Raw genomic sequence first — 25,253 nt, 5'->3', positions numbered from 1 at the left:
GGGAAGAGTTTTGGTTCTCTACCTTATTCTCGAGTGCTTGGATCCTATGTTACACCTTTTTGGAGTGTCACACTTACACAAAGATTTTGGGGGACTTGAAAAAAACATTTTCACATAAAAAAATAAAGTTGATAATCTGTAGAGTGGGACACATTGCATGACATAATAGAATGAGGAGACCATTGCAAAGCCCTATCCGTGAGGTTTTTTTGGGCTTTCCCTCTGGTTCTGGTGGGAATATAGTGAGAAGGGACAGAGACTGATCCTACGGGTGGGTGAAGTTCAACCCTCACAGCTTCTGAGTCAGGGACACCATGGCTGAGGATTTGCTATGTGGCCACTAGACACTGCTCGCTGGCCGCTGACTGCACTGTTGCCCCTGAGCCTGGTACCATACAGGCTCTTCTTGTACCCAAGGAATCAGGCTCAGAGAATGCAAGTACATTGCTAGCTAGGCAGCTGCATCAGGCACTGAAGCCAGGTCCCACAGCATGCCAGCTGGGATCCAAAGGCTTGTGGCCACCAGGCTCCATACCACCATGACAAATCCTTCAATCGGTGGGAGAGAGTACGGGCTACTGTTCTCTTACTAAACATACATCCTACCACCACCTTCTGGAACTGCAACAGAGTCTGAGGATGCTGCTTAGTGGCAGAGTACAGAGCACACACACACACAGAGCTCTAGGTCCTTTTCTAAGCACCGTGAAAGGATAAGTGCAATGGGCCTTGCCAGAAGAGCCTGACACTGGTTCCCACCCACCGTATTGATTTTTCTCGGCAGTGGTACGGGTGTCTCCGGCAGGGTGGGTGTGAGGTCATTGGAGTCCTCAGATGCTTGCTTCTGGATGGCATCTCTGCTTTGCACATTTGGGGAGAGATCCCCCATGTGTAACTTCTGTGTGACCTCTGAGGCTGGCTGCACCTTGGATGAGACTTCGCTAGCCTGGGACTTGGCCAGCAGGTCTCCCAGCTGCGGCTTGGGGGGCAGGTCCTTCATCTGTGGTTTGGGAGGTAAGTCTGAGAGCTGCGGCTTGGGGGGAAGGTCACCTAACTGGGGCTTGGGGGGCAGTTCTCCAGGCTTAGGTGGCAACTCTCCAATTTGGGGCTTAGGGGCCAGTTCCGTAGGCTTCGGGGGCAGGTCTCCAGGTGGTGGCTTTTGGGGTAACTCTGCCAACTGTGATGACTTCTGAAAAACCTCAGGTGGGATGTTGGCTTTGTCGAGGGAGAGATGATGGCTGGTTTCTGTCTTCCTTAGTGCCACTGTGGGAAAGGATAATGAGAGGAGGTCATGGTATAGCCAAAATAAAGGTGGAAGGTGTCACAGTCATGGAAAAAAGGCCAAACACTATCAAGAGCAAACACTAGCCAGGCAGTGGGGGCACACGCCTTTAATCTCAACACTCAGGAGGCAGAGGTCGGTCTGGTCTACAGAGCTAGTTCCAGGACAGCCAGGGCTACACAGAGAAACCCTATCTCGGAGTGGGGATGGGAAGAGGGGAAACACGGACCTGCTGTGAGCACTGGGGATGGGCAAGCCCGAGGCCTAGCTTAGGCAAGAATAGAGTTGGAAGCCAGGAAAGCATCTACATTATAACTTACACCTCTGGGCTTCCACTGAGTCAGTGCCAGATGACCACATCCATCAAGAAGTATAAGACTATAAGAACACATATGATTAACAAAAGAGAAAACTCTCCTGGATGTCAACCTACCACCAAATTTAGTCATTTAAATATTTTACGTATTTTTCTCCTAGATTTTTCTATAGGTATAACTTTTAAAATACGCTCTTTTAGGAAAAGCATTTGCCATGTTATTTAAGTTCATTAAAAGTACAAACTTACTTTTGAAGGGACATTCCAATCAATTCAATAGCTGTATTTATTTCCCCTCATTTTACACGATTCACTCAGGACTGGCAAGGGGTTTCTTCTGTTGCCCAACCACCATCATGGCACCCCATTAAACTCTGGCTACACATACATGGACTGATGAACACGTCACACCACACACACTACTATATCATGCTTTGTTTAAAACTGACCTTCCCACTTAATATGCTTGGGAGTTTCTAGGTCAATTCCTCCTATTCTCTAACAGATGCAGTCTACTCCAAATCTGGAAAATGCCATTGTCCGTAGACTCATCCTGTGTCAATGTACGAACTTGAAATATAGAACCTGTGACACTCTCAAGCACTCCAGCTCACCGACTTACTATGTGTGGTGGTTTGAATGAGGACAGCCCACATAGGCTCATGTGTTTGAATGGTTGGTCCCCAGATATTGGAACTGTTTAAGAAGGTTTAGGAGGTGTGGCCTTGTTGGAGGAGGTGTGTCACTGGGGGTGGGCTTTGCAGTTTCAAAAGCACACACTAGGCTTTAGCTATTATTCCAGCGCCATGTCTGTCTGCTTCCTGCTATGATGACTATGTATTAACCCTCTAAAACTGTAAGCAAACCCCCAATTAGTTGCTTTCTTTTATAAGAGTTGTCTTGATCATGGTGTCTCTTCAAGAGCAATAGAACAATAACTAAGATACCATGCCACTGTGTGACCTTGGCCAAATTACACAACCTCTCTGTATTTCAATTTTCCTCACTTCTAAAACTCTTATCTCAAAGGGTGATCATGAGGATGACACGACTTAGTTGATGCAAAAATTTTCCCGTGAGGACATGACGGGTATCAGTATTCCAAGGAGTAACATTATTATTGTTATTAAGCAGGTTTCATTGAGGCCAAATAAGAGCTCTAGTTTTACAACTCTGGTTCCTTTCTTGGTATGGGAGCAGGGTACTTAGTGTGTGCTCATGAAGGCACACCAAAGATGCTGCCCTGACACTGTAGTGCATTTAGAAAAGCATCCTCAGAAGAGAGGGGCAAGGAGAAAGAGGAGATGCCTCAGTGCTGTCCACTGCACAGCTGTCCCGAGACTGCTTCTGCTACTGGCCTGTCCATGGCCCTCTCTAAGGAAATAAAGCTCAGAGAACCCTGCTCATGGGTTGACTCCTTGAGTTCCAGCAGATGTGGTATGGCTCACAAAGTAAAGGTAGGGGCTGGAGAGGTGGCTCAGTTGTTAAGAGCACTGGTTGCTCTTCCAGAGGACCCAGGTTTGATTCCCAGCCAGCACCCACATGGCAGCTCACAACAGCCTGTAACTCCAATTCCAGGGGATCCAAGGCCCTCTTCAGGCCTCCACAGGCACTAGGCAAGCACGTGGTGCAGAGACATACATGAAAGCAACAAAAATGTTTTTAGAAAGTAAAAACAAAACAAAACAAAAAGCCCCAAACAAAACCAAAATTAAAGCTAGACCAATTATGTTCCTCTTCTGGAAGCACACAATTGGGCAATCTTCAATCTGCAGTAGGCAGAAAGAGGGAAAGATGGAGGCTCCCTGTGGCAGCAGGGCTGAGAAGGGCTTGCTGTGATCTTCATTTATGGGGAACACAAAGCTTAAGTGCTGGTACCCAACACTCTCCAATGCAGCAATGATAACAGAATTTCATCCTTAAAAAGAAACTGTTAAGTGGTCCAGGATTGTGAACCATGGTGGCCCATGGCCCGAAGATGAGACAAGGCGGGAGGCACAGAAGAGGTGATGAAAGCCATGTGTGTCTACGCTGTGAGTGTTACAGTGGCACTGAGAAGCTGGGGCAAAGGGACTCGGCACTGAGAATAAACAAGTGGGATCAAAGCATCAGTGTGTCATGTGGGACTCAGGCTGAGACTGCAGGAAGGAAGGGACCTTGGTTCGGACCATGAACAGCTACAAACCTCTCAATGTAGACTGACGGAGCATGACTCAGAAAATGCCAAAGCTTGAACCTGCATCTGATCAGGACTCAGGTCCCACTGTCAGCTGACGGGGAGCCCAGAAGAGAAAGGAACACACGGAAGGAACACAGGGATGCAAACACCAAGATCCAGAATGCAAGAGCTATGGGCACTGAAGCATGATGGAGCATGACGCAGGCTGTAGTTGATGCGACCCGAGAGTCTCCCCAACTCCACATGTGGAACGTGATCTTTGCTCCGAGGTATTGTGTGGGTGAGACAAGGTCATGAGGGTGGAGCTCCCATGACCGGATCTTGGTGGCCTTATAAGAATAGAGCACACAGACATAGCTACATTCCCTGTCTTTAGCCATGTGATGTCCCAAGCCACCAACAAGGCCACCATCAAACGGAGTTCCTAGACTTTACACTTCTAGAACTGTGAGTCTAAATGAGCCACCTTTCTTCAAAAAGTTACCAGCCTCAGACAGTTTACTATAGCAATGAAACCTATACGAATAAACAGAAAAACTTCAAGTGAGTTAAGAAAGAGACCAACTGTGAATATTTTATTTTAATCCTTATTCCAATAATTTATAAAACAACAACAACAACAAACCCACAAAGAGACAACTGAGAAGGAGGAACTTGTGATTTTTTAGACATAATGCCTGGATTGCACACACATGAAATGACAGGATATTTGGGATCTGCTGTGGGATGACATGGAGTTCTGAGCAGGGAATCAGACAGAGGCCTAGGGAAATACTCTTCAGAGTGGAAGACGGTTAAAGAAGACCTGGAAGGCTGCATTATAGTTTTTTGTTTTTCCTTCATGTTTAGCAAGTTTGTTGTGGAGAAATTTCAAACAGTGAAAATATTCACACTGAGAAAGTCGGGGTAGACTGTGGGATACAGGTCAGGGTGGGAGATCTGGTAAGCATGCCTGTGTTCTGATGGGAGAGTCAGAGGACAGTGATGCAGGAGGGGGCCTGGAGCTGGAGTGCAGTCCTGAGGCCTAGGGGAAGGGGAAACAGAAGGATCACAGACTACTGACAGACTGACAGAGGCTGGTGGGTCACATGGTGGCGGCAGGGGCAGGTTTATACCTTGCAGAAACTTTTTTTTTTTCCCAAATTAAAGCAAGCTTTTTATTAAAACTTTATATACTGACCAAGATAGAATTTGGTCAGGACTACTCCTGGAAACTTTCCAGCTTTGTGGCCCCGAGGCACCTGTGAGATTACATGGACAAAACCCATAGGCCACCATATTTTCCTATGAAGCTTTGGTATTATTTTCCAAGAACTACAACTCCCAGAATCCCAGGTAATAACCTGGTCCTTGGGCAGGTGGGGCTTACAGGTTAACTTAGGGTCTAACATTCCCGCCCCTGAAATTGTATCCTGGGTCAAATCCTTGACTCTATGATGGGTACTGGTTTATATTTGGATCTAATAACCATCAGTTTAATGGTACCCAGATAGGAATTATCATTTAGTTATTGTATCAGTGATGTAAGAGCCAACAGTAATTAACAGGAAGCAGACAGGCCCAAGGCCCTGCGATGGATGATAACTCTTTGTTCTGCATAAAGCAGGTCAAGTGTCCTATCATATAGTAGAACTATTAGTTAATGAATTTACCTGAAAATTGGAGCCCATTTTCTTGGTATATCAATTGGCATTATAGGTAGCCATTTTGTCCCCTATGTTAGTTTTTTTTTTTTTTTTTTTTTTAAATAGTGTGAGGGGGTTAACTTGGAGGGCAGCACACGTGAGGAGCACTGGGCAGCAGGGGACTACATGAGGTCATGGTCAATGACAGTTACTCTGACTGCTCCTGCAGGCCCTGCCCCATGGCCAGAGCACGCACAGGTCAGTCACTGAGCACAGTGCAGTAGGGGACAGGGAATGTCAGGAAGAGCTTTTCCTGCTGGACTAACACTGGGTTAGAAGATGTGAAAGAGACATGGACAAGGGCAGAGTGGCAGCAGACACCGGTGGGTCCCAGGGGACTAAGGACTATGAATCCTTCGGGTTTGAATCTAGAGGAAGTAAGCTGAGAGGCAGGTAGAAGGATTCAGTGCTAACGTATGAGACACAGAGCAGAATCTGGGCAGCACCAGGAGACATCAGAGACTGGGGCTGCACTCTGGGCAAAGTTTGAAAACCGCCACCACTCTGACCCAGACAGACAGATTGGGTGAGTCAGCCTTCCTGCTCCACAGTCAGTAGCCTCCTGGGACTCTACTACCTGAGCAGGAGTACACCCTCATCCCAAAGGATGTCCCTTGATGGAAGAGCTCAACAGAGCAGTACATCTTCATATCTCTACACGAACTTCTAGTTAACCTTCTACTGAAGCAGGCTCTGGAGTACTGGGCTGGGGCAGGGAGTTCTACTGTGGACACTGACCATGGGCACTGACAACCTGGTGCCACCAGAGCTCCTCCGAGCATGTACCCAGATCTAACGCAGGCCTGCCGGCTGGAGGCTTTCACAAGGACCTAATGAAGCAGGTGCCTCAGACGGGGCTTCACGACTCTAAAGGCAAGCAGAGCTGTTTCTGTGCACTCATCTGTGTGGTAGTAAGAGGCTGAAAATTTCGTTTTATAAATGAAAAGCATGGCCAGGATTTCGGAAGGCTGGTCAAAGAGCCAAGTGTCTGCTTGGCAGAGCAGTCACATTGTAGACACTGGTTTCCTGTGCTTCCCAGGCACAGGTGTCCCCGCTCTGCATGACAGATGCTATCCCAGGAAAGGCTGCCTTTGCTACCGCCTTGTGAGGGGCCATCTGAAGCATGACTTCACCCTGTCCTTACCCAACCTCACCACTACAGATGAGGACGCCGTGTGGGTAAAGTTAATGAGTCATTTGCCCAAGGTCTCACGACTCGTGAGTGGAACAGCTGTGGTGGGTCCTCAGCGTCTCTGGTCAGGTTTCTGACTAGGAGAATGGTACCTGAGGGTTAGTAATGAATGTGTCTTCTGAAAAAAAAAAAAGGGTTAGTTCCTTAAGGGAACTATAGTATTTGCTAGACAGATTTAGATTTACTTTCTTAATTTAACAAGTATTTGTCAGGCACCTACTCTATACTATTCTAGACACCTGGGACAGATCAGTGACCCAAAGTGAGGGTACTGTCCCCAGGACAGGCAGTGATACTTCTACAACACGTGAGTATGAAGAGGAGTCGTCTTACCTTTCTGAGGTAGTTTAGGAAGCACTCTCGGGCCGAGAGCCGTCTTAGCAGAACCGGTGCTGATGAACAAACAACAGTGTTTTAGCATCTAAAAGTGCCATCATTTCAACAGTGATCTACAACTCAAACTAACTGAAGACATCTCAGAAATACCGTAAGGATCCTGTCTTCTTTCTTTTTTGGAGATAGGGCCTCACTATATCCTGGCTGGCCTGGAACTCACTTTGTAGACCAGGCTGCCCTCAGACTCTCAGAGATTTACCTGCCTCTGCCTCCTCAGTGCTGGGATTAAAGGCGTGTGCCATCGTGGCCAGACTCAAATTTCTTTACTAGGACTAGAGAGGTGGCTCAGAGAATAAACGTGTAGCCACACAAGTGTAGCATCCTGTGTCAGCTCTCCAGAACCTACATAGAGGTGGGAGGAGAGATCTGACTCCACAAAACTTGCCTTCTGACTTCCACAAGCCCTGCTGTAGCATGCTGCTCCTTCATCAAGCGCGCGCGAGTCACACACACACACACACCACTAATCCTCATAAAAGATAATTTAGTAAAAGATTACAGTGTACTTTCTATGTTTTGGCTGGCCTAGATGGATAAGTACTTGGAAAGGTAAGGCAAAGTCAAGGCCCTCATTTCAAAGCTTTGTTTGGAGGTGATCATGTGTGAAAGCTCTCGGCACTCTGCACACTGTGACCTTGGTGCCCTACGCAGAAATACTTCATCTCATGTCATCCCACAAGTAGCCCTCATCCCACCCTCCTTTCCCGAAAAACAGAATGAAGTGTGAATATCATCAGTCGTACGTCCCCAGTCCTCCCCTGGTCAGGGCTTCTTCGGAGGACATGCAAATGAGTAGGGGAAGAAACATTTCAGTCCCTAGAGCAAGTCTGCACAGCGTTGTTTGAATAGTCAAATGGGACATCTGCTAGTTGGAAGCCACTACTTCCCTTTCACAAGAGGCTGAGATGCTCCTCAGAGGGCCTGAAAGACATGTTGTATTCAAGGAACAAGTGTGGCCAAGCACCTGGGCTGGACCTGGACCCTAGGTCTCTTTCCCGTCCTCTGACATCTGAGGGTTGGCTGGCCTTTCTTTGTTCTGTCTACCTAACTACCAAACAACGGGAGTCAAAGAAGAGGCTATGCATGCCTTCCCCTTTCTGTCTGGCTCTTAGATGTCCTGCTCTCTCCAGCTTTGGGCAATTCAACCCTGATGGTTGGGGGGATAGCCATGTTCAGAGGAAGCCATTGGGACATGAGAAACTGTGAATAGGAGAGGACTCAGTTTCCATTCTTGACTGTGTTTTTCTCATGCTCTGCCTTAGCATCTTCTTGGGGGAGACACAGCTGTCCTTACTAGTTACTCACCCCTGAACACAGGTAAAGCCAAAGTCTAGAGAATCAGAGAGCCTTTTCAGGAAGCTCCTGGACCAGGGATGCAAGTGCCCGGGCATCTTCTGGTGTGCTCTGGGTGGGTGAGCTCGGAGAGAACTCGCTGAGTGGCCAGATGGGTCTAGTTCACGGCAACTTGATCCTGTCTCTGAACACTCTGTGAGCACTTTCTATGTCACTCTGCCCCCTCTCTACGGACGACCTGTCCTACTGCAGCCAAAGGATGGAGAGTAAAGATGAAGTCAGGCTGAAGGCGAGGGAAGGAATGCAGAGCCACCGTTTACGTAGGGCCATGGTAACTGGGCCGCTCTCACTGGGTTAAAAAGACTAAAAACAACAGTTCTAAAAGAAATGCGATTTTACTTATTTATTTTCATGTTTACTATAAACTCAGAGCTAGCCTTGCCCACCTGCAGGTGATTCTCTCTTTCCCAGGTGTGGAGGTGGCTCTCTGCTTCCTGACTGTACCTCTGGAGGAAAGGAAGTTAACTTTCCATCCTTAGGAAAGTTCCCAAAGTACCTCACTCAGTGCGAGGGGGAGAGAGGAACACTGCTGTTAGCCTAAAGACAGACAAACAAGCAAACACCACACAAGCAGACAAAAACCCTTCTCCCCTCAACACACACACCAGTCTCATTCTTATGTTAAAAAATCTTTAGACTTAAAAAAAATTGCAGTTAAAAGGTCAGAAATAGGCCAGGCACAATGGTGCACACATTTAATCTCAGCAGTAGGAAGGCAAAGGTACCCCATTGGGCCCCATTGGGGCCCAGCAGGGAGGGGCCATGTAGAACTGAGCAAGGATGTCCAATTTCTCTTCCTAACTGATGTTGCCAGTGACTACACTGAGTAGAGTTGGGAAGGCAGGCAAAGCTCAAGTCTAAAGTCTGCCCACAGCAACTACGAGCGCCACAGGAGAGGAAGGCAGGGCGGTGGCTCACCTTGCTTGCTGAGACAGCCCCTCAAACTTGTTTGTCGTCTTACTTGAAGAGGATGGGCCCACATCATTACCTACAAGAAAGGCAAAAGTTACATCTTCAGACACGGACACGAGAGAGACTCTGGCAAATGGGCTGGCATCCCTCAGGTTCCGGAAAGCACTAGAAGACCTCAGTACTTCCTGTGTTAAAACAAAACCAACCAGTGTTCCGGACTGATGTTTTTACTGCTAGCCAAGGACTATGTCAGGGTGAGTGGCCTGCCTCCCAGTAGGTTTCTAAGATCATAGGACCTTGCTCATGCCCAGGGGCTGAGGATCTGAAAAATCAATAAAACGTCAAGTTCATCTAAAAGGCTAGTTACCAGACAGGGATGACACGCTCAACTCACAAGTGAGAGCCCGTGTGTGGGTGGGTTGCTGACAACCAGCTATTACTCTGTGGCCACCTGCATAGTCAATACCCACTCAGTCTTTACTAACACTGTTTAGCACCTACTATGCGCAAGGCATGAATGCAGAGCAAGAAGAACAAAAGCTAAGAATGTGTCACCACTTCCACAGAGTGTAGGATTTGCTCAGGGGATTTACACAAAGGAATGATTTAGTACAGTAGGTTGAGACAGAGTCAGGCTGGGTGCTATGAAAATGAAGAGACAGTATCCCAAATTCCGGCTGGTGGGAGAGGATACGGCACCTCGCGGTGATAGGAGAATCTCTAGTGGGGCGGTGTCCAGACAAGAAGAGCCCAGGAGTATGGCTGTGTGCTTTGTGCAGGTGGGCAGAAGACGGGCACAGCACAGCGGGGCTTTCTGTGATGCCGTGCGGTGGGAGAAGCGCACAGCGGAGCTGGGCCTCAGGGTTCCTACAGCAATCAGGGGACGAGGAAGGAACTTCACTGTTTTCCACTCCACGACCAGTCTCAGGTCACAACCTAACGCCTGTCAAATGGGTTCTTTCCTGTCAGCCGCCATTCTGCACAACACGAGAGACTGGCATCTTCGCCCTCTTTCAGAGATAAGGAAACGAGAGGCTAAGCTTATGAATTGCTGCAGGTTCCATAGCTATGATGAAGCCAAGAATCCTGACCACAGAGCTGTGGGCTCTACATAACCCCCTAGGATATCCCGATAGTAACACAAATAACAACACCTACCATTAACTGAGGACTTAATACAGGTACGGTATTTACCAAGTATCTGCAGATAGTCATTCTCATGAGAGATGACCTAATTACCTCTTCCAGTCTACATATGAAGAAAAACAAAGGCCCAAGCGGGAGCGGCAGGTGAAGGGTCAGCACTGAGACACAGGGCCAGGGGCCCTCTCTAGAGTCTGTACTCTGAACCACCGACTCTCCTCCCAGTCCTGACAAAAACTATTCCATCCGGAGAGGCTGGCACAGCTGAAACTGGACCTCCCGGGCAGAATGTTCTGTAACGCCAGGACAGTTAGACAAGCGGAAGCAAACTCTCCTGGTTTGGACAACACCCGTGACTTTCAAACCGACTGCTGCGTAACGGTGACGAGATACCCTTTAACCTCTGCTGTGTTTCCAGCAGCACATGGCCTACGACTGAGGACATCTCTGTCACCTCTCAAGAAACCCCCAGTGGCCATCTCCTTCAAGGAAAGCACTTCTTCAGTTTTTGCATATTGCATGTCAAGCCTACAGTCCTGGATACCAAGCCTTGCTCTTCCACACTTTTTGTGAGCCACAACCATGTCTGGGGAATAAGATGTTTTTCCCACTAATTCCCTTTCTATGCAAAACCATTCCCAACAAATGACTATTTAATGTAATTATGCAGAGGGGAATGTGATAAAAGCAAGAGAAGGCCCCCGGCTCTCCTGGGGTCATTCTCTGCTATTGCACAGGTGAGTGTCAGGGTAGGCTGGCGGTGGCCCACACCTACAGGCCTGGATGTCCAGAGTTCTCATTTAATGTTCCTCTTTGGCCAAGGTGACTTGCTGTTCTCCAAAGAAAATGTCTGTAGGCCTCTACAACTTTGCCTCTTTGGTTTCACTTGCACGACCTGTCCCCTCCCACACTTGGTCAGTTCTTGCACATCTAAAGAACATCTCCCTGGCTGATTTGATTCCCCCGCTCCCTTCTGGGAAGAAATTAAGGGTACAGATTTGGGAGCTGTACAAGTCCACTTCTGAATTTCAGGTGGACCACTGCTCTGGACTGAGCCTGGAGGATGCTTCTTATTCTGTTGAGCCTCTATCTCCGTGGCCACACAATGGGCAACACTGAACACTGAAGATAAGCTTTGCGTTATGAGCATGGCCCTGGTCTACAGGAAGCATGACACAAATACAACTGTTCTCCACAGTCTTCTGATGAGATGTGATGGGGAACCACGCTGACAGAGCCAATGAACTGGTACCCCAACGGCAGTAACTCTGTCTCTTTAGGCCTTGGTAATCCTACCTCCCACACCGCGTCTGGAACAGAGCAATCGATGGCCCTTGCTGCAGAGAGGCCGGCGGGCTAACTAACTCAACTTCTCTGTCACAAGGTGACTTCTCAGACCTGGTCGGGAAGTCATCTGTGGTGGATTGACAAGAATCCTGTGATTCTCATAGCTAGGCAAAGGCTGGCTAGTGTGCAGGTAGGAGAAACGAGGCTTAGGGAAAAATTCTAAAAGACAGTACTAAAAGGAAGAGACGGTGTGAAAATACAGAAGCAGCTTATTCCTTTCCTCTCCTGCTTGAATTTGCAGCTTGCACAAGTTCTGGGTATGTCAGATAGAGGCAATAAAAAGGTTGGGGTCAGATGCTGGGCAGGCAATGGGAGAAGCCATGGCCAATTCTCTGGTTTACTCACCATCCATCTTAGAAGCCATGGGCTGAGATTTTGTGGGAAGAGCAGAGAGTACTAGCTAGTCATGAGTAGCATGCAGGCTACGGGAATCTTTCGGAACAGTGAACTAGGGTGTGAGTCATGGATTCAGAAATGAGTTCAAATGCCACTTCTGACATCAATCTGGGATCTTACACAAGCAATTTAACTTCTCTGCCTCAATTTCCTTGCCCATGAACTGGGGGGTGATGTCATCCTATCTTACAGGATGAATATGAAGGCTTAGTCCAAACATTACTGAAAAAAATTGTTTTATATTTAAAAAGACTTCCAGAAGAGAAACAACCCAACCCCGTGCCCCTCTTTTTTTTTTTTTCTGGGAGGCCTTTTGACTGCAGGATGTAAAAAAAAGTACATGGACTTTAGGTCTCAGTGGTCAGAGGTGATTCCTGGAGGCCACTAAGGCAGGTTCTGTCCTTATTTCCTTATCACATATGTGTTAAAACATACATTGGTTTGTTTTAAAGTAGGTAAGTTAAAAGGGGGGAAGCTTAATGAAACGCCCCTTCCAAGGTCATGGGATTCCCACATATCCTGCATTTCCCTACTAGCTAGCGCCTCTGCTTTCTCGTCACAAGCCTGCCTGAGAAGTCTCATGAGACAGATGGCTGAATTCAACACCGGAGCGGGACTTCAGTCATGTGATACCCAGGCTATTCTGGGCGCTGTGGACACTGCAGTTCTGGCAGGAAAAGAGCCTGGAAGGGTTCTTCTTGCCCGGACAAGGCTGGAACCACACAGCAGATTATGTTGCTACAGAACACAGGGGTAGAGCCAATGAGCAGGGGCACGTGTTGGATTGTGTTACTTCTGCTAGAGAGAGCGTCTTCTCCAGGCCTCCGGTTCTCAAGCAAAGAGACAAACACGGCGAGGAGGGACAGCCGGAGACTCGCCCTCTGCCCCTTTCCATCCCAAGCAACAGAAGGCAGTGTGTGGACAGGGTGAGGCATGTAGGCTCTCAGCCACAGTAGCTCCCCACATACCAGCTGTGAGAACCAGGGCAAGTTCTTGACCTTTCTAGCCTAGAATCCTTAAATCCCAGGAAACAGCATGTTCTGTCTCAGAGAGTGTGGGCAAGAATCATCTACACTACTGAATGCAAAGTCCAAGATGGACAGAGCACCTGCCGGGAAGGTATGGGGCCTTCTGTGAAGCAGATGCGTTACAGGGTACACTCTTTGTACTCCTTCTTGCAGGTATACCAATGGCTGGCTACGTGACTGGCTGAACCATTTTCTTTTGCTCCATCCTGTGAGGCTCCCACCATCAAATCTATGCTCCATTTCCAGCCACAGGTTCTGACCTGACGCTCAGGATTCTGAGGGGCTTTTTCCATTCCATTCATTTTCCAAGGTCTAACTCGAGGTCTGTCTCCTTAAACTGCCTTCTCTCTCTCCTCAAAGGCCAGTGTGGAGGACTGATAAAACTCACAACCTGTACAGAAGCCATCACAAATACCAGTGAAGGCAGACTCTTCAGCCACACCCATCTATCTACAAATGAGCTGAATGCAGAAGGTTCCAGTCCAGGAAGAGGGCGGATGGGAACAGTGAATAGTAAAAGCTTCGGAGTGTGACAGGCAGCCGGGTGTGATGGCACATGCCTGTAATCCCAGCATCGGGAGGATGTGACTGGAATTTTCCTGGTTCAGGCTCGCCTGTGTTCTACAGTGAGACCCTATCTTAAAACGCACAACCCACAGAAAGAATCAAACACACACAACCCAAGAAGCCCTCCCCTGAAAACCGCAGCAATAACAACAAAGGACAAATCAAAGAGAAGGGAAGAGACTGCCAGACTACAGTCAAGTCGCAGCCCTGATCAGACTGCTGGCCACAAGGCTGAGGGCGAAAAGGAACAAGGGCCAAGATGGAGGCGGACGTGGTGGGGGCGAGAGAAGGTGTTATTGTGAATGGATTGTGGATGTGGAATGGATGAATGGATGTGAATCTTTGAGTACCACCGAGCAGGCTAGGAACAATTACAAAATGGCTACCTAGAGGCCCCAAATGCAGGCCGGGAAGATAGCTCAGCCTGTGAAGTGCTTGCCAGGGAGGAATAAGGGTCTGAGTTGGATCCCTAAAACCCATATGAAAACTGGGTGTGGTAGTGCATTAATAATTACAGTGCTGGGGGGATGGGGATGGGGATGGGGAGAGGGATAGATAGATAGATAGATAGATAGATAGATATCTCCCTGGGGCTTGTTGATCACTAGCTTAGCCTACTTGGTAAATCTCCAGGCTAGAAACACACATACACACACACACACACACACACACACACTCAACATGTGTGCACACATGAGGACCCTAAAAAAGCCAAGGAACACTGGCAGTCACCAGAAATAGAGAAATTCTTTCTCTAGATCCCTAGGAGAGGACATGGCTCTGCTGAATGTTAGTCTTGCAGCTTCTACACAGTGGTTTCTAATGCTGTGACCCTTTAATATAGTTCCTTATGTTGACCCCAACCATAAAGTTATTTTTGTTCTTACTTCATAACTGTAATTCTGCCACTATTATGAACTGCAATGCAAACATCTGATATGTAACTCCTGTGCAAAGGCCGTTTGGCCCTAAGGAGTTGTGACCCACAGGTTGAGAACCACTGTTATAGAACCATGAGAATAGGCTTCGATTGTCTTAAGAGTCCAAGTTTGTAGAATGGGTTATAGTAGCCAAGAACACATATAGCATCATGACACATATGTGGGAGTCTAGGGGCTGGCCATCCAGCAAAATGCCAGGCTGAGAGAGTTACAAACAGTAGGTAACACTTGCTGAGTACTTTCTAAGTCATATAACCTTCATGAGAATTCCATGCATAACACAGGAATAGTACTAATCCTTATTTTATTGTTAGAGAAACTGAGTTGTTGAACAATGAACAAATACTTGTTAAAAGCCAAATATGGTAGTTGTGGAATATTATTTTAAGATGTATTACCTTTGTTTACGCTGTGGAATATTTGTTTAATGATGCAAAGCTAAGATGTGTTGGTGCATTCTTTTATGTTGCATTTGTTTAATTCTGTAAAGCTGTGTTGCTTTGCCTGTCTAAAACACCTGATCAGTCTAATAAAGAGCTGAATGGCCAATAGCAAGGCAGGAGAAAGGACAGGCAGAGCTGGCAGGCAGAGGGAATAAATAGGAGGAGAAACGTGGGAAGAGGATCAAGGAGCAAGAAAAGGAGGAGGATATTAGGGGCCAGCCACCCAGTTACACAGCAAGCCACAGAATAAGAAGTAAAGAAAGGTATTCAGAAAAGAGAAAGATAAAAGCTCAGAGGCAAAAGATAGAAGGGATAATTTAAGAAAAGCTGGCTAGAAACAAGCCAAGTTAAGGCCGGACATTTATAAGAAAGATTAGCCTTCCTGTATTTACTTGGGAGCTGGGTGGTGTCCCCCAAAGAGCAAAAGAGCCAAAGAGAGTACTAACAACAACGACATGTGGTGGCTCAAACCTATAAAGCCATGAAGGCTGAGGCAGGATTGCCATGGGTTCAAGGTCAACCTAAAGTATAGAGACTGACTTTGTTTAAAAAAAAAAGAAAACCCATGGAGAATATAATAGTAGGGTTCACATTGGGGACTCTATAGAGATGATATTCTGAGGAGACAGACAAGGAGGCAGGAGCACTGGGACAACCCCCAGCCAGAGGCAAACAGAGTGTGGTCTTTGAAACAAGTCCTAGGATCACTAAGCATCACTATAGCTAAGTACAAGGAAAGACATTCTAGACACTATAAGAGTATGTTACGACAGAGGCCCACTGGAGGGTGGAAGAGGAAAGTGTGTGAACTGGGATTCTGCTGCACCTAGTAAGGCACACAAGTCCTGCTCCATAGGAACTGGGGAGATGTCTTCAGCTGTGTCTACCCCAGGGATCCCATCTCCATGGGCTTAGGGTAAAAGGGAGGTCTGGGGAAAGCTAGGGCAGCTGCAGCACCAGGGAGATGCTGCCCAGAGGCTGACCTCTGCATCGGGCTGCTGACCAGTCTGGACCCTGCCTTTGCCTGGCAGAACACAGCACCCACAGGAGATGGGGGCAGGGCCGTCAAGCAGTGATCACTCAGCAGAGTGCGCACACCAGCAGTGCAAGTGTCCACATGGATGATCAGGAGTCCAGCTGTGCACTTGCTAACCTGTCGGCACAAGAATCTGTCTCCTGTATGTGGACATCCATCACCCACAAACAAGCCTTGAATCAACACCCTGGGTAGTCTGAGCACTCAGCATGGTCTTGCCATATGGGGCAGTGCCACTTTTGCTGAGGGTGGGTTTTGATTTCTGTCTTAGGGCTAGCTGAGGCCCCATCTGTGAAAGGCTAGCTCCCAGCTTATTGGAAGGCGGTGACCTTTTTTTTTTTTTTTTTTTTGGTTTCTTGAGACAGGGTTTCCTCTTTGTAGCCCTGGCTGTCTTGAAACTCCCATTGTAGACCAGGCAGGCCTCAAACTCAGAGATCCAACTGTTTCTGACTCCAAAGTGCTGGGATTAAAGGCATGTGCCACCTCATCTGGCTGACAGTAACTTTTATAACACAGTAACACCTAAGTTTCTTTGGGAAAAGGCCTGAACCCCCCAATATTGCAGATAAAAAGAAAAGCCAGGTGCTAGAAAACATTCGAGCTGAAAAACAGAAATTGAGTGAATTGATTTGAAGGCTGTCTCTGTTTCTCTAAGGAGCACCGTAAAGCACACAGGAAGCAAGCAGAGGATCAAAGGTCAGTGAAGTCTGGGAAGAATCTTCACCTGTGGGATGAAGTCCACACAGAAAGCCTGTGACTTCGGGGGGATGTTATCTGGGCAAAGTCTTGTTTTCTGACAGCTCTGGGGACTCCTGAAAGTCTTGGAATGCAATATAGAGTCATCAGTGTTAAGGATCATATGTGCCGGCATGCCTTAAATCCTTTGGCCTTGATTATTTCTGACTCATGCAGACCCATCTCCAATGTGTCCTCTGAGTTGACTTTATGTAGTTTCACAGTCCATTTTCCAGCATTTCCATAGTTTGGCCACCATATGCCCCTTGATATGAAAGTAACTGTACTTTGTAGACTCCTCTGAACTCCTCGTACCACCGTGAGCTTCATGGGCACAAAGACTTGAGGAGGCTGAAGCAACAGAAAGAGCAGGTGTCCTGGGTGGGTCTGCTGAGTCAGACAAGTGGCTACAACACACACACACACACACACACACACGCCCTGTAAGATTTGGGTCAAGACTGTGACGGTCTTAAAGTGTATATTCTGGCTTTTCTTCTAAACAAAAAACAAAAACAAAAACAAACCAACAAAAAAATCAAAGCAGTTCAGGTAGGCTTTTAAGAAATCCTTTAGGACCCTTGAGCTGAATTAACTTATCTCATGTTAAACCCAATTTATAAAAAGGCAGGGAAAAAAGTCACAACGGAATCCTCTGGTGGGAAGAGGTAAGCCACAGACTACTGTGCTCACTTGGCAGAGTTCATTTGTGTACACCAGGACTTTGCTAGGCTACTCATGATGGCGACCCACGTGCCAGAGTCAGCATAGCAGGCAAGGTGCAAAGTATAGCGTTGTGTTTTGTAGACAAGGTAAGTCCTTGTGGCCAGTGTTGACCAGTTGACTGAACCTGAACTATCTCACTCTGAGTAAGGCTACTCATTCTCAAGAGATTCCTGAGTTTCCAGTTTGTGCCACATGCAGGATTCCACACCGGTGAGAACATGACAAAGATGCTTCTCCCATGGTGCTCTCGCTCTACCAGGGTAGACAGAACATGCAAAGACCTGAGCTCTGATAGTGTTCTGGAAGAAAACAGAGAGGAGCCAGGGAGGGTGCAGGCCTTGGAGAGCACATGAGGAGGCTGGGAGGTGAAGGGCAGAGCGCAGAGCAGAGACCCTCCTGCAGGGCTCCAGTGCTCTGATAGAAGGAGCCAACACTTAGCTGAAGCCCAGCAGGGAGTCATTAAAGGTGTGAAGAAGAATGTCTAGGACAGGATTTCTGTTTTATAAGAAAACTATTCTGCTTATCACAAAGGAGTGGACTGTTTTGTTTGTTTTTCTTCTTCTTCTTCTTTTTTTTTTTTCCTGCTACTGGATTTAAATCCAGGGCCTTGTGCATGTTAGACAAGCACTTAGCTAGCATGGAGACATATCCCTAATCCTAGCCTATTATTTTGCTGTTCTGAGTTCTATGAGATTCATAATTGCAACTTCAAACAGTTGCTATTCTCGCTGAGATTTAGGATATGCTCACTTCCTATTAGTATTCTATTTGGCCCTCCATATCTGTGGGTGAAAAATATTTAGGAAAAAAATTGTGTTGCACATGGACCCATCTTTAAAAAAACAACAACAAAACCTCACTGTTACCCTGTATTAGATATGCTGTCTAGAGAGGATTTAAAAGTATATGTGCTCAGGTTATTCCAACACCACACACACTATGTAAGAGGGACTGGGGTATCTGTAGATTTTGGTGTCTTGGGGGTATGTGCTCTAGAACCAGCTCTCTGATGACATCAGAGGACACTATATTTATCACTATAGTTTCGAGTGGCCCCAAACATTATTCAAAATGTTTTCTTGCCTTAGGAGGCAGGTGTAATCATATTCACACATGTTTAAGTCTTCCATCAGGGTGTGTGCAGTTTGGACGGTTTTCCTAACATGCAAACTGTCCAGTGCCCAGTGGAGTCCCCCCAACTATAGGGCTCTGGGCAGTTTTGACCCTGACTTTAGGAAAACTTACCCCAAGGAATTGCGCCTTTGTTTGGGGGCCCATGAGGTAGTGGGCTGGGAGGGTCGGACAGGGTTCTCTTGTGTCCGGGTGGTGGGGGAGGTGGCCTCTTCTTGGACAGGGTGGAGCTGCCACTAGAGGTCTGCGTGCCTAGAGGGAGTGTAGAAGGTGGGCCAGGTGGACCTAGAAAGGAAATTGAACGGGGGGCAGGAGGGTTAATCCCAGTCTCACAGACACAGAGCAGTAAGTATGTAATTACTCATCAAAACGTGGTATAACATGGGAGTCTGTCAGCCCACCGAATCACAAATGGGTTTTGAAAACTGTTGGTTAGGGGAATGCTCAGCTCTAACCAGGACATCTGTATCACATCCTCTCCTCCCAAGGCTCAGCTGTCATTGTGGGATGAGTATAAGGGCCCAAGGTGGTGGATGAGCACAAGGGAACTGTTTTCAGACACAGCAGGGAAGGTGCACATCTGAATTCACAACAGTTGAAACAGCACTCATGAGACCTGTGTAAGCTCAAGTCAGATAAGATCCCAGCACGGAGAGGGGAGGTGGGCACGAAGTCTGTCCCCAGCTAAAGAGTTCTTAGTAGTTGATAGCTGCTGGGACAGAGTCACTTTTCTACAAGGGTGTGGTCTGTGGTGGGTTGTGACCATGGTACTTCATAGGTTTAAAAGAAGGTAGGGGGGGAAGAGGGGGGAAGGGCAGAGGGTGTTAGCGGGGCACAAAGTTGAATGGATAGGGAAGGGGAGACGGGTCCGGGAGAAGTGAGAGAGCGGTGAATATGATCGAAATATATCGTATGCAGTTCTCAGGGAACTGAAAACGAGAAAGAACACAGTAAGAACTCAAGTGATTAAGTAGATGGTGGGGAAAAAAAAAAAAAACTTGGTTAAAACATGACAACAAAGGAAAAGAGTATTTCTGAGGAGCCAAACCCCAGGCAAGCCAGGCATGGTGGTACAAGCCTGTGATCCCAACCTCTCGGGAGGATAAGGCAGGGCGATCAAGGAGTTTAAGACCCACAAGTTGAGTCGGAAATGTGATGAGACCTCATAGAAAAAAAACAAGGGAAAGTGAAACCCCAGCGGTGGTAACAAATGAGAGTCGGCACAGAAGGCTCAAGAACTCGGCCCCTCCGTCAGATGCAATGAGAGAAAGAAAGCGCACACACGTTTTCAGCCAGTAAGCGACTCACTGGAAATGACAGACTCCACCTATGAGGAAGGTATCCTGCATGGCCACCAAGATCAAGAGAGGGACAGCAAAGTGCTGAGGACTCAGCAGTGGCCCACGGGCTGAGGCATCAGAGTGTTCAGCTAGCGGGGTTTTTAATTCTACTACAGCCTTTCTTTTAGTCAGCTAACAAGTTCTCCTTAAAAACCCCCCTCCCCCAAATAACAAAGCATCTGAGATGACCATAGAGTAAAGAAGTTTGAAGCCTCTTTTTGTTCTAATTCTGAATGGTTCTGGAAATCCCAAATCGTATGTTATACTCGACGTCTGAACAGCAGCTAATGAAGCCGGTTTCGAAGCAGTGAGGGGCATATCATACACATTCTTGAGGTGAGGGTGCATGCCAGGCACTACGCTGAGCACCTGTGTGGGTATTTCTTTAGAGAATCCTGCCATGGGCCTGCTTTAACTATGTCCACCAAAGACTGCTTCTGTAAACACTTAGGGAGAAAAATGGGAAGCAGAAGAAAAAAGAGGGGGAAAAGGCTAAGAACACTGCCATACCAGCTGCTTAACTAGGACAGGAGACACATGGTGACCCGGAAAGGATCCAGCGGAGTTTTTATATTCTGTAGTAAAATAAAATCTTAATTACTGCTGGCCTTCTTCCTGGATAAACTTAAGATAGCTTTAATTAATGGCTAGTACTAACAAGGATTAAGTTATTAATTCTCGAAGATAGCCAAATTGTGGCAGTAAACACTGCTCATCTCAGTAAGGCAGCAGTCTGCATTAGGATTAAATGACCCTAGTTATAGAACGGGTTCTGTTTAGCTGATGTGACATCCAACGGCAACTCTATGGTTACTTTAAACCAATGCCTAGTCACACTATCAGTTACTGAAATTTTGGAAACCATTTTCATAATAGGGGGACAGTTCCTACAGCCTTATGCCTGTGCCATCTTCAACAGTGTCTGAATATGTTATTCTTTTTTGACTTTCAATATAATCCTGTGAGAGGTTTGACAAGGCAGATCCCACCGAACAGGAACAAAGCAGGCTCAGGTACAGGAGAGGCGCTCGCCCCAGCAGTCAGTGCTGCTGGATCCTCGGGTCCAGGGCAGCGTTTTCTGCGTGGCCCGCGAGAAAAACAACAATGTTCAGTATGAGGAAATGGAAATAAATGCAAAATAGATAATAGACAATGGTGAGTTTCTCTTGTAATTTCATCTTTATCGCCATCTAGGGACTTTCCGGTGAAGTGCATCTTATGAAAAGGTCATATGAAGGAGCTGCAAATTTTGTCCAGTACCAAATACTGAAGCAAAATGCTAATAGAGATACATCTTGAGCAGAAGTGTGCTATGTATATGTGACTTCAGGGATGATCGTATACAGGAGTCACCCAGTCCCTTCCAACTAAGCAGAATCCAGATCCAAGAATCTAGGAAGCTGGCCGGAAAAGAAAAGAAGCCTGTGAACCAGATCAGACTCCAGCCCAGGCACTCAGCCCTGACATCAGCTTGCTTCTCTGACTACACTAGTCCTCTCTGTATAGGATCCCCAGACACACAGTGGGGATCCCTCTCTACCTCCTGCCCTCATCTTAAAAAAAAAAAACCCACAATATTTTTATTAATTCTTTGAGAATTTTATACAATGTATTTTTTTTTTTCAAGTCAGGGTTTCTCTGTGTAGCTTTGGAGCCTGTCCTGGAACTCACTCTGTAGCCCAGGCTGGCCTCGAACTCACAGAGATCCGCCTGCCTCTGCTCCCGAGTGCTGGGATTAAAGGCATGCGCCACCACGGCCTGGCCATACAATGTATTTTGTTGCCCTCCTTTTAAAAGGGGGACTGAGATGTAACCTCATTCAGAATTTTTCTTTCTGCATCCCTCGTCTCTAGAGTGAATGCTGCTAACGTCTGGGCTTCAACAAGGCTCCCAGGGACTAGAATATCCCCTGCTTTGCACCACAGCAACTGATCTTCTTCCTTCCCCACCTGTATGCTTCCACAGGGGAGATGGAATTGTTTTTCTATCTCCCAGTGCTGGAGCCTGGCACAGTCCGGGCACTCAATGCATGTCCATGCAAACAATTCCTGGTGCAAGCCAGCAGGGTGACTTTCCAGGATGTTGTACATTTGCGCTTCAATAAAGTGGAAAACCCAGGTCTTCTACTTGAACACCAACTAAAAGGGAAACTTGCAAATTTCACATAAAATAGCTTGAAAAATTATCTTGACAGGTTTTTGAGAAGCTTTTCTGTTGAGCTGTAATTTACATATTCTAACATGCCTTACAGAAGAGTTAATGACTGAAGTTATATCTAAGTAACTCTGGTAATATGGATAAAAGTTCTATAATTTTCTAATGGTTTTCCTTTTTTATGTTTTTATTCAATAATGTTGTCTATGTTCATTGCACACACTACGTTGATTTGAAACACGTACACATTATGGAATGGTTCAACTGGCCAATTAACATTCATCACCTTGTATCTTAATGTAGTGAGAACTCTCCAAACTTACTACTGTCTAGCAATTTTTAAGACTATAATCCATTATTATTTGCTGTAATAGCATGCCCTACAAACATCTCTTAAATTTATGTGGCTGATCCAATTTTTTTTTTTTTTTTTTAAATATTATGGTGCTTAAAGGACTGGGAAGTGCACGTCAATCACCGTAACAAACAGGAGATTAAGGCAGGTACTGGGTAACTGCACAGAGAAGAACTCCAGAAGGAAGGAGCTGTCAAAGCGATCTGTTCTTCTGTCTGTTGACTTCTACACAGAGAACAGCCTTAGCTTTTTATCTGTCCTTCAGTCTCTTGCTGATACTGGTAAAAGTGTAGATTCCAGGGCCTTAGGGTTGCTTCTGTAACAATTATGCACACACTATCACCACCCCTCCCCAAGCAAGAGAAATCAGGATTTCCTCTTTCCTCTTTTCCATACCCTAGAAGTCAGGTTAACTTAAGGACCAAAGAGCCGGAGTCAGTGGTCCCTGTTGAAGACAAAGCTTTTGGCCAGCCCAAGGTGCTTTATGTGAGGTGCTTAAAAAAGAAATTTGGTACATCACAACTTCCATTCTGAACGCCTATTTTAACTGTGAGGTCTGGTTAGTTTTGGTATGTTAATGTTTCTGTTTATTTTCAAGTTTTTAAAAAATAATAAGGCTTTAACAATAATTAAAATAATAATAAAAAGGAATGTGGGAAATCCGATAAAGGCCACAACAACAATAAAAAAAATAAAGCCCTAGCTAAATACAAATCCAGTGTGATTTAAGGGCAGAGCCCACGAGTTCCTATACCACGTTACTCAAAGGGTTGTCCCAGGAGATACAAACCCCAGCAAATGACAAAGTCACCAGTGTATGAGCACTGCTGTTGAAAAGACTTCCCGGGTTTGTCTGACTCATCCAGTGGTGCTCTTCCTGATGGCGAGCTGAGGGGTCTCCCCCTCTCCACTTGTCTCTGACCTCTACCACCGACTTCTGAGGAAACGCTGTGTATAAAATGCGTGCACAGCTGTATTTGGTAGAACTGTTATACACATTTTATACAGCGCTCTTCGGCAAGTGAACTGTCACTTCCCAGCGACATGTGGTCTGCTTATGTGTGCCGACTCCTTCCTTCAGCTATATATGTTTGGGGCATACTTCCACTGATTCTTTCTGTTGCTTATAAACTGAATAAACCCTGACATAGATGAACACCCTTCTCTTGCACTGTGCTAAGACAACCTATACATAGCCCCTGTCCTAGAGGAGTTTTAACTAGGGCAGGATGAAATGGAAACCTTGCCCTTCCTTCAAAGCAGCAAGCTCAGCGCTCCTCCTGCACCGCCCCCTACTGACCTGATGGTGCATTTCATGCTTTCTTACTGTTCGGTGAGCTCACAAAGGCCTTCTTCACTCTCCCCTGTATTCCTGCTCTTGAAATAGTTGTTGAATGAGCACACTCTGGTGGAACTGCGCAGACTCATTAGCCTGTCTTTACTGTGTGTGCTCAAAGCAGTGACTCAGCAAGGCAAACGCCAAATACTTACTTCTGGATGAAGATCCTGAAACTCAGCAGGGTCAACTAAATATAGGATGAGAGACACAGGACTGGATTGGCCTTTAAGAAGGAGGAATCCTGGGGTCTCGGTGGGCAGAGGAAAGGGAGCAGCTTCCTGGAGAGGGAAGGAAGTTTGCAAGGCTTTCCAGGATCCGTGGCTGCCCAGGTAGCTGTGGTCTGGTCTGACACAGATAGAGCGGTCTGATTGTTTTTAACTCTCAAACTATATTCTTTGATGAATGAAGAAGGCATTCAGTCTTGCCACCTAAAGTGACGGCGAGAGTATCACCTGGCACAATAGTCTTTGTGGCACCAGGCCATCATCCACAGCGTCTACTGTGGCTCACAGTGCCAGGTATAGTGCTGCTTTTGTACAGGCTGCTGCTGTCGCAGATGGAGGCTACAGCCTAGATGAGGCAGGAGGTCGTCTCCGTCCTAGCAAGGATGCATGAGATTCGGGGTTAACATTCTCAAGTATCCACGTGCTATTTAGAATGGTAATAATTCTGGATTCTAGCACTAGTTGTTCCTGTTTCTAAAAGCTTAAAAACTTAGTTCCTCAAACCAACTACTGCTCACTGAGATCAGATTTATCATTCCTTACTTTATAAAGTTTCCTTCAGTTAAGAAGTCAGTGTGTGTCAGGTCTCGCGATGTTACGTGTTAATCCAGTCCAATGGATCACTTCACTCTGGTCCATAGTTCCCCGAAGAGACAGGGTTTCTCTGTGTAGTCCTGGATGTCCTGGAAATCCCTTTGTAGCCCAGGCTGGCCTCAAACTTGGAGATCCACCTGCCTCTGCCTCCTAAGTGCTGGGATTAAAGACACGTGCCACTATGCCTGGCTGAAGACTCCTTCCCTTCCAAGGGGCAGTGGCAGAGAGGTACCAAAGCCAAACATAGGACCAACCTGATGGACTACATGGTGTTGTGTGTGCCCAGTGAGTCCTACAGTCCTCAATTAATCTCTACCACAATCTTATGAGAGGCGATGACTCCATGTTGGGGGTAAATTTATACAGGTGACACACAAAAGACATGAAGATGAACAATGGCAGACAGCCATGGTTCTAAACCTTAAAATGATTGTAAAAG

At 46.7% G+C, this 25,253-nt stretch overlaps 1 protein-coding gene across 5 annotated transcripts in view; it reads right to left on the bottom strand.

The window, feature by feature from the left end:
• Asap1 (ArfGAP with SH3 domain, ankyrin repeat and PH domain 1) overlaps window positions 1-25,253 on the bottom strand; it is a 279,840-nt gene that overhangs the window by 3,851 nt on the left and 250,736 nt on the right. For 4 of the 5 annotated variants that reach the window (XM_059247916.1, XM_059247917.1, XM_059247918.1 and 1 more), the window contains 4 exons: window positions 18,923-19,093; window positions 9,322-9,391; window positions 6,988-7,046; window positions 764-1,263 (listed from right to left, as the gene is read on the bottom strand). In XM_059247916.1, the coding sequence (XP_059103899.1) occupies window positions 764-1,263; window positions 6,988-7,046; window positions 9,322-9,391; window positions 18,923-19,093 (800 nt within the window). The remainder of the gene's footprint in view (window positions 1-763; window positions 1,264-6,987; window positions 7,047-9,321; window positions 9,392-18,922; window positions 19,094-25,253) is intronic. The other variant, XM_059247920.1, reaches the window with a different exon arrangement.

This window comes from Peromyscus eremicus, chromosome 20, assembly GCF_949786415.1.
Source record: "Peromyscus eremicus chromosome 20, PerEre_H2_v1, whole genome shotgun sequence".
In the NCBI taxonomy this organism is placed as follows: Eukaryota; Metazoa; Chordata; class Mammalia; order Rodentia; family Cricetidae; genus Peromyscus; species Peromyscus eremicus.
Note: the sequence above shows the minus strand (reverse complement) of the source record. Positions and strands in the feature narration are given on the sequence as shown.